Raw genomic sequence first — 9,635 nt, 5'->3', positions numbered from 1 at the left:
TTTAGTTAAAACTTCCAACAGCTGCTGAGTCACTCGGTAGATCAATTGTATGTTGCTGTACCCAATTTAAGTACCACCACATACACCATCTGACTATCAGTGTTTCCCAAAATTGTTCAAGTGGCAATGTATTAGAAGAGAGTTTGGCTTCACAGCCTAGAGAATCAAATTGGAAATAACTTGCTGGATGAGTAAAGCCCTTTTGTTCAGCTAGAACGTCAGAATTTTTGTATGAGTAAGGCTGCCATGGAGGGGAGGCTTCTGAGCAGGACTTTAAAAAGATCATAACAGCCCCAGGAATTTGCAAAAAACCACTAAGCACTGTTTTCTCCACTTAACTTTGACCAAATGGTACTTAGCTGGTCTTTTGTAGTATATATCTGCATTTCAGTAGAACTGTTCATGCAATGTACAGGACTCAATCCTGTAAGTTTCTGCACATCCTATTAAATAGGTACCTCACTAAGTGTTGCCTGAATGAATTTTCAAATAAGTTGGAAATATCTGTGCATCTGCACCTGGCTTCCAAGCACTACTGCGTTAGAAGAAACACATGTAATTTGCCAGTCATTCTAGTTCAACTCTGCAAGGAGAGTCAGATGGAAACAGCCAGACTGAAACTTTATGAAATCCACATGTTCTTTTTCATCACACTTCCTATGGAATAGAGAAGACCACTATCTGTGTGTACTCACTGTCTCTCCTTCATTTCAGTAACAGGAAAACGTATTTATCCTTGCTTACCCTCTTGATATAAGAGCTAAACAATTTCTATTTAAATTAGCATAGAAATCAGAGAAATTTAAGCCACTGGAGTCTACTGATATTTGTATTAAGGCAGTATCTTACTGCCCCTCTATCTCCCAAGCAAATTCCGTGGCTCACAGCACCCCTCTCCCAGTTAGTCCACAGTTAGGCTCCACTTCAAAGCTCTTCTTGTGCCTCTGGAGCAGGAGCAGTGGTTGGAAAACACTGCCACCTCACCATACAGCCTCTTGGCCTCTAGGTACACCCAACTCTATTATTATTATATCGACCAGCAAGATTCATAGTGCTGGCCAAAGCAGGAAAGTAAAATTGATGACTCAATTTTGCTTTCCTGACTCCTCTTTCCAAAGAAGGAGGCACAGAGATCTCCAGAAGTACTTAACACAGTTCAATGGGAACTGAGTATGTTTCTCACAGAGCTAACAGTCTACTGACACTTGAGATAATCTGAACAAAAAACATAAGCTGGAAGACAAAATAAAGCATATAAACTGATTTAGTGGTCAACAAGAATAAGGTGAATGGAAGACAGCTACGTAAAGTAACAGAAAAAACTGCCAGTCACTGAAGTGACTGCTAGAAAACTGCTGATCCCTGTTTAAATGACTGAGAGGATGATTTACAGAGCACAAGTCTTGTGAGGAGAGGCTGAGGGAGCTGGGGGTGTTGAGCCTGGAGAGGAGGAGGCTGAGGGGAGACCTTCTTGCTCTCTCCAACTCCCTGAAAGGAGGGTGTAGCCGGGGCATTGAAATCACACATTTTTTCTGCTTCTGAAACAAATATTGTAGTTGCGCCAGGGGAGGTTCAAATTGGAGATCAGGAGAAATTTCTTCACTGAAGGGATTATCAAACATTGGAACAGGCCGCCCAGGGAAGTGGTTGAGGCCCCATCCCTGGAGGTATTTAAAAGCCAGGTTGACCTAGTGCTTAGAGACATGGTTTGGTGATGGTTTTTATCAGAGTTAAGTTGATGGTTGGACTAGATGATCTGAAAGGTCCCTTCCAACCTGGACAATTCTATGATTCTATAAAAGAACTTACAAATCCAGCTGCAGCAATAAGCTTTTCCTTAAACATTTTAATGTATGACACACACTACCATCTGCTGGACAAAGTGCTGAACTAATCCAGTAACATACAAGGTGCTTTTAAAAATTGTGAGAACCCCCTTTACCTGAGGCAGATGCAAAACAGCCCGGGATGTGTGGAGACCATATAGTGCTGTAAACGACCCCTTCGTGGCCTTTAAAAGTGCGTAATGATTTCCCCACAGCTGGATCCCACTGAATAAAGTAAAGAGAAAACTGTTGAGGTACACATTCAGTAAGAAAGGAAAGGGTTTCATATATTAAAAAAAGCTTTATGCATACAGAAAGGACTAAATGAACTTTTTACCATGCATCATGAAAAATATTTGTATACTGATATCAACTGAGGGATAAAGCAAGGTCTCCGTTAAAACAGAACTTCAGCCTCAGTGTAAAAATAAAGAAGAAAAGTGAATCAATGCTGTTTCTTAACACAAAGAACCATCAGATCCAAAGCAAATCACATTTTTCACCTTCAGCAGAAAAGCAACGTACCAGCTTGGCTGTTTGATCCCATGAACCAGACACCACTAGCTGCTCTCCTCGAGTTTGGCTCCAGTCAACACTATATGCCTATAAACGATACAACAACCTACTTTAGAAAGAGCATTAGAATCCAAGCTTGAGACTCTATTTCATGAAACTTTGGCTAACTAGACTTGGATTTGCAGATTGTATCATAATCAGCTAAAAAACCCACACAAGTCAGACACCACAAAGCTGCCAAGAATGTCATTTACCTGAACACAAATTCATTTTAACATCTCAGTCTGGCATTAAAGTACATATAGGCTCAGGAAAGTATCCAAAAAAGTAAAAATGGGCCAAAATGGGAGGGAGGGGGAAAAAAAAAAAGTTGTAACAAAATCTACAGAGACCTACCATCACTAGAAGTTTCTACTACTGTAAAAAGCCATAATTTAAATTGAATAAAACTGGATCAGGGATAAGAAATCAAACATCTACAGTTTCTAATCACTAGCAATGTAAATGCCATCTCTCTTCAGAGCTGACTATGGAGTTGACTTTGGGGTATTGGCTGACTAACAATATATAGTTTTTTATGGTATCTAATTCTCATAAGAAATCCATGCCATAAATACTCCTGTTTTCATCTTTTCCAGGTTCCTTTCTTATTTTACAATATCCTGCTTCCCGTATAGTGAAAGGCATATTGCTTTGGCACCATTTTGTGCTAGTTCCCTTCCTTGAGGAGCTTTTAATCCAAATGTACAAGACACTGAGACAGTACTTAACAAAAGCCAAACACCAAACTAAGAGGTAATTCTTTCTTGGTTTTCCAAACCAAGCCTTTACCTCTTGGCTTTTCTACTTTTGTCAGCAAACTATCAGTACAACAGCTCAGTAAAATACCCTCCCTTTCCACCTGACTCCTATTAAAATAATAATGAAGAAGACACACAAGTACTTGTTCATATTTTAAGAATGGAAGACAGCATAGAACCATAGAATGGTTTGGGTTTGAAGGGACCTTAAAGATCATCTTGTTGCAATCCCCTTGCCATGGGCAGGGACACCTCCCACCAGACCAGGTTGCTCAAAGCCCCATCCAGCCTAGCCTTGAACATCATGGTTTTCCAAAGTGGCTCCTGAGCTCCTCACAAACATGGCCCTCTCTCCTTCCCTCTGAATCAGTGTGATGGCCTGTGTTCAACTTCTAAGCTGTTGCTCTTTGAAAATGCCCTTAAATGTATCCCTACATAGTGTGCCTCTTTCGCACAACAGCCCTAAGAAGTCAGCTCCATTCAAGCTCCATTCATAGAATCATAGAATGGTTTGGGTTGGAAGGGACCTTAAAGATCATCGAGTTCCAAGGGCAGGGACACCTCCCACTAGAGCAGGTTGCTCAAGACTATATCCAGCCTGGCCTTGAACACTTCTAGGGATGGGGTAGTCACAATTTCCCTGGGCAACCTGTTCCAGTGTCTCATCACCCTCATAGTAAAAAATTTCTGAGATCTAATCTGAATCTTTTTTCTTCCAATTTAAAACCGTTTCCCCTTGTCCTATCATTACCCTTCCTGGCAAAGAGTCCCTCCCCCATTCAAACCATTTGGCTCTCATGTTCACGTCCAAGATTTTCCAGAAAGAAAAATACACCCGTATCCCACAATTCCCCTACCCCCCACAGGTTTGTGATGGATCAGATCTCCTGCACAGATAAGGCAAAGCACACATATGGCTTCCAGCTCACACGCAAGCTATCAGCACGCAGATGTGTTGAACACGTCGTGACAGGGGTGTGTGTCCATATGGCAGACAGGGTTGGGGCTGCCCAGCACTCTGCAGCTGCAGAGGAGGCACCTGGGCAAATCCTCCTCCGGGCAAGAATTACAAACGGAGCAGACAACAGGCTCAGAAAAAGCAAGAGCTATTTTCCATTTGGTCTGTGACAGATCAAGGTAACGGGAAGAGATGAAAAGAAGAAGGTGTGGAGAACCAAGTTTTATTCTTCTTTCCTTTTCATGCCATCATCCAATATAAATTTACAGATTGAGCAACTGGGAAAGACTAACAGCACAGCATAAACCTTAGTTGTTCAGTCTTTTAGTGCTTTATCTTCAATCATAAAATACATTAATACTAGTTTATGCCTAAACAGCAGCAAGAAATGCCTCAGGCAAGATGAAAAGATTATTTAAAAGAAAAAAAAGATGTAAACCCATAAAAACCAGTTCCATATAAATGTTCAGGCTGAATTTACAAGACAAATTTAATTCAAGCATTCTATTGTCTCACATTCCAGTGAGACTTTATCAAAACCGAAGTAAATTAGTCTAATTTATGCATGAGATTCAGCAGTTGGTTAGTGTTGGAATAAAACTCATTGTCCTTTGATAATTAAGATGCGCTTTCAAATTAAAAATGCACATTCTTTTTGAGGAGGGACAATAATCTTATTTAGAAAACAAGAAACAGATCCCTGTCAATCTTGCACTAGAAATATTATAAAATGCAGTGACAAAATTGTCATTAGAAATGTCAGACAGGGATTAAGGATTAAGAGGGTAGTCAATCATTTTAAAAAGGCTGTCTGTCAGTGTTTACCACAAACTATTAGCTCTATTCCCTCTGAGATCTAGCCTTTTAATGCATGTTTATAAAGAATCAATTCAACCTTTCGTATCTTGCAATAAACAGCCCATGTTTCCTAAACTCTCTTTCTAATTCATGGTTGAATGCATCCACCTCCCCATGCTACCTGCTAAACTAAGACTTGGACACAGAAATGTTTATTTCACAAACAACAGATGGTGTAGCAGAACCAAAATAAACTTATGGACAGGATTTCAATGAGAAAATGATAGAGACAAAAAAAAAACCCAAACCCAAATATGGTATTATGCTTTGCCTACCTTTTTCTGTTACTACCACCAGCCTTTGAACACCATCATAAAATCCTGATCACTACTACAAACTCATCTCTTAAAATTCTGTGTTTACATAGGATATGTATTAAACCAAAGTACCAAAATTACAAAGAAATAAGGTGCAGAAGACAGACTGTCATGTAGCTGCAGTCACTCAGCTTTTAGCTTTGTGCTTCATATCTGACAAAATCTTGAGGTCTTTGTGAGTAAAGAAATTGGATTTCCTCCACCATTTTTATTGGCTATTAGTAAATTTCATTCAGATTTATGTCATTTAGATAAAGCATCAGTAACCTAAGCTAAAACTGACTGCATCTAAAGTTCAAAGACTTGACAGAAGTGAGAAGTTAGAAGGAAAGCATGAAAAAAAAAAGGGTAGAAAAATCAATTGGGGAAAGATAAATAAACTAAAGCATAAATGTCCCTAAAAATATGCAAATATGTTTATGGACACGAGCGTAACATTGTTCTTTACCCTTATCACACTGCATAAATAGTTTATTTATGAGACTTTAAGAAAATTAAATGCAATGATATCAAACCAAGGCTAAAAAAAATACATGCTGTCCTGGTATTTGACTACTGTTATTTGAACAGGATGTCACAGGTGCCAGAACAGAAAAAGATGAGTAGTTCCAGGTACAACAGAAGTCCTAAGGATCTGCATAATCTGTATCACTTTACATCTTAAAGAATAACACTGCTATATGCATCAGCTGTCTCATTTAGACCTAAACAATAATGCTCTCTAAAAATCACAGAACGACTGCAGTACTTTTACACAACACAATGATCACCTACCCTATAAGAAACCACAAACACTATTTCTGAATATATTAATTTATGTAATTAAGCAGTACCACTACAGCATATGAATGCACATACAAATATGTATAATAGGTAATTCACTTTGTATCCAAAATAATATCATTTACTTAATAAGAGCCCCAAAAAGTTAAAAAATAGAATCAAAAGTGGGCTTTGTTGTCTAAGTCCACGAATAAATCTTTTAATAATTCAGATATTAGATCATCCATTAAATTTTTCAGGTTTGCCTGGTTTACCTCCTGAGTGTGCTCTTTATAGACTTGCAGCGGACCTTTGGTTTTAGCTGTATCCCAGATTTGCAGAGATCCGTCTCCGCTAGAAGTGATCAACACATGTTCATTATTCTCACTCCAGGTCACATCAAACAGGCCGTCATTCCAGTCAAAACTAAATGGGAACAACAAAGATATTTGTCCATGAGAAAGCACAACATAAAAGTCTGGACTAATTACATGCAAAGATAGCGTTTCTTTAAATCACCCTCTTTAGCAATCTATATATTTGAGTTTCGTAAATCTTCTTACAAGTAACTTACTTGTTACAATTTCATCTTTTACAACTGTATGCCAGAATATATTGATTAAGTTAAAGCATAAATGAGCTAAGGACCTCTCACACAGAGAGAATGAAATCTGATTTCAGTCTTAAACTTGTCAGGCAGGCAGAGACAGAGGTACCACCTGCCTCAGTCTGATTTACGGTTTCTCCAAGATGTTGCTACAGAGGTAGGAGACTTTTGTCTGTAACGGCTGTAGTAAACAAAGCAATAAAACTGTTTGCGTTGTGAGAGCTCTATCCAATTCCCAACACCACTAGGAAGCTGAATCACAATGAAAAACCAATGGAAAGACAGACATGAACATATTAAAGATCTCTACGCTCTCTTAAAAGGCCTTTGAACCCACCAACAATTCATCATATGGGATCTGATATCATATAATAGTTGCTCTGCAACAACTAGCAATGAGAATGCTGTTATCTGATGGCAAATACGAATCTATTCACCCCCTTTTCACTGAGGGTTCAGCTAAACTCAAGTTAAATTTCATGGCACCTTGCAGTAATGATGAGGGAAGCATGCACACAGTACCTTTCAAAAGACAAAACAACACAGATTATGGCTGAAGAAGTTACAGGACTTTCTACCACAAAATAAGTGGATTCACTGGAAACATAGAAACTAACAGTACTAAATCAGAGCATTTAGCAGGACTAACAGTGTGCTGAACAGCTTCAAAGAGCCTTGCTTTTTAATTATGAATTTAAAAGCGTTTCGCTGAATAACTATGTGTTAAGCATTGCTATTTCAGCCCTCTTAATCTAAACATTTGCTGTTTCAAAACTTTCTTCAAAAAAAATTCTAGGTCAATGATGGTCAAGTATTAAACCCCCTCCTACCTAACTTTTCTCCTCCTCCCACCCAGAACACAAACCAAACTTCTCTCAAAGCCTTAGAATATTGCATCTCCTAGGAAGGGCCTCCACGACTTCACACAGTTTCCTGCTCTGTTTTCACTGTAAGTCAACCGTAAGGGCATAAATTTAGGTGGCAACGCACTGTTGCTAAAAAACTAAAACTTTTAATTTCAACTAGGCCAGAGAGGCTGCTTTAATTTACATCGTCAGTTTTCTATAATGGTTTACACTACGGAAAGGACTTCCTACAACAAAATCTGTGCAAGGTAAACCTATCATCTGTATGTAAATACTAACACATTCCTGTGTATGCAAATACAAGGACATGTATGTATTCAGTAGATACCGTAGCATATACATGATACTTTTTATTGTACAAATAAATAACCCAAACAATAACTCAAAATATTATTGTTGCGTCTGGTACTCACACGTACATAATAAACTTTTCTCTTGCAAAAATAAAACATAAACCTATGTTACCTCCTGAGCAAAACAATCCCAGCTTCGTTTTGTTCCAGCACGGCCAGAGTTCCACAACCTAAACCAGCAAAATAAAACAAAACATGACAAGCTGCCCCATGCTAAAGCAAACTGCTGTTGTTCTGAGGTAGCCACAGTGTGCAAATACAAAGGGCATCTGAACTTTAAGAGGCCAAACAATTAATTGCATAAGTAAATTGCAACTTGTTTTCTTGTGTTCTCTAAAACAGTGATTAATTTACATCAGATTGGTTTTGTTTTGGTTTTTTTTGTACTCCAGTATATCCACAGGTGAGGTTGGAAAAGAAACAACTTGCTTATGAAGCATAAAAGTGCATTTTCCCCACGAGCCTCACATCACAAACATACCGGCACAGGGTTCCTTTTTCTCTTTTTGATAACACAGCAGACATAATGCTTTTTTTCACTCCTGAATGTAGTAATACAAACACAGCTCCCCAGAAATTAAACAAATAATTCCACTCTGAGAAAACACATACTGCTTTCCCATATGACTGAGATATCGTGAAAGTAACTCCATGTTTAGAAACTTTATTTAAAATAAGTGCTTTTGGGAGAAACACTACCACTGGAAACAAAAAAGGTCCCCTTGCTGAGAAAAGCTCAGCCTTCCTCTTTAGCAGGATGGCAGAGTAGCCAGGGCACACCTGGACACTGGGTGACTGTGGCTAGAACAGTTAAAATTTTAAGGAGAAAGTATTTTCAGACATTTTATCCACATTGTGTAGGTCTCTACTACTATGTTTATTCTTGACCCTATAAAATCAGTACTAGTCTCAGAGGGTCTTGTGAAAAACAGCACTAAAGCAGAAGGACTGTGTTTTCAGATGCTGCTGGAGGATGCGGGAGGTTGGGGGCCTGAGGTGAGCCCCAGGCTGGTGCCCTGCTCCGACCCTCACCCCATCAGAGAATGGTTTGGGTTGGAAAGGACCTTAAAGATCATAGAGTTCCAACCCCCTGCCCTGGGCAGGGACACCTCCCACCAGACCAGGTTGCTCCAAGCCCCATCCAGCCTGGCCTTGAACCCCTCCAGGGATGGGGCAGCCACAGCTTCTCCCAGGCAACCTCTTCCAGTGTCTCACCACCCTCACAGGAAAGAATTTCTTCAAAATATCTCATGTAAATCTCCCCTCTTTCAGTTTAAAACCACTACTCCTTGTCCTATAGCTACTCCCTCCCCATCCTTCCCTCAGGTACTGGAAGGGGCTCTAAGGTCTCCCTGGAGCCTTCTCTTCTCCAGGCTGAACAACCACAACTCTCTCAGCCTGTCCTCACAGCAGAGGGGCTCCAGCCCCTCTGGGCATCTTCGTGGCCTCCTCTGGACCCGTTCCAACAGGTCCATGTCCCTCCTGTGCTGAGGACTCCAGAGCTGGATGGGGAGTATCTCACCACATCGGGACGCAGGCAGAGCCTTTGTACCCCAGCAAAACAAAACCAACGGGACGGGAAATCCCAAAACGCTTTTTACAGACACCGACTGACGGTCCCCACACCCAGATTTTCCACACCCACGAGCGAGCCCCCCCTCAGGAGCCGCCACCGGCAACAGACGTGACCGGTTACCCCTCTCCCTCCCCGCTCCCCCCCCCGCCCCCACCCGCGACGCCCCAGTACTGCGCGGCGGCGCCGGCCCCCCCTC

General features: G+C 40.5%; 1 protein-coding gene across 1 annotated transcript in view; it reads right to left on the bottom strand.

The window, feature by feature from the left end:
* Window positions 1–1,909: 1,909 nt before the first annotated feature.
* The window catches only part of LOC106896316 (peroxisomal targeting signal 2 receptor-like), an 11,743-nt gene continuing 4,017 nt past the window's right edge, over window positions 1,910–9,635 (bottom strand). The window contains exons 3-6 of the mRNA XM_014956152.1: window positions 7,976–8,033; window positions 6,313–6,463; window positions 2,352–2,429; window positions 1,910–2,051 (exon numbers count right to left, since the gene is read on the bottom strand). Of these exons, the coding sequence (XP_014811638.1) occupies window positions 1,917–2,051; window positions 2,352–2,429; window positions 6,313–6,463; window positions 7,976–8,033 (422 nt within the window). The 3' untranslated portion in view covers window positions 1,910–1,916. The remainder of the gene's footprint in view (window positions 2,052–2,351; window positions 2,430–6,312; window positions 6,464–7,975; window positions 8,034–9,635) is intronic.

Source organism: Calidris pugnax, unplaced genomic scaffold (genome assembly GCF_001431845.1).
Source record: "Calidris pugnax isolate Ruff unplaced genomic scaffold, ASM143184v1 scaffold302, whole genome shotgun sequence".
In the NCBI taxonomy this organism is placed as follows: Eukaryota; Metazoa; Chordata; class Aves; order Charadriiformes; family Scolopacidae; genus Calidris; species Calidris pugnax.
Note: the sequence above shows the minus strand (reverse complement) of the source record. Positions and strands in the feature narration are given on the sequence as shown.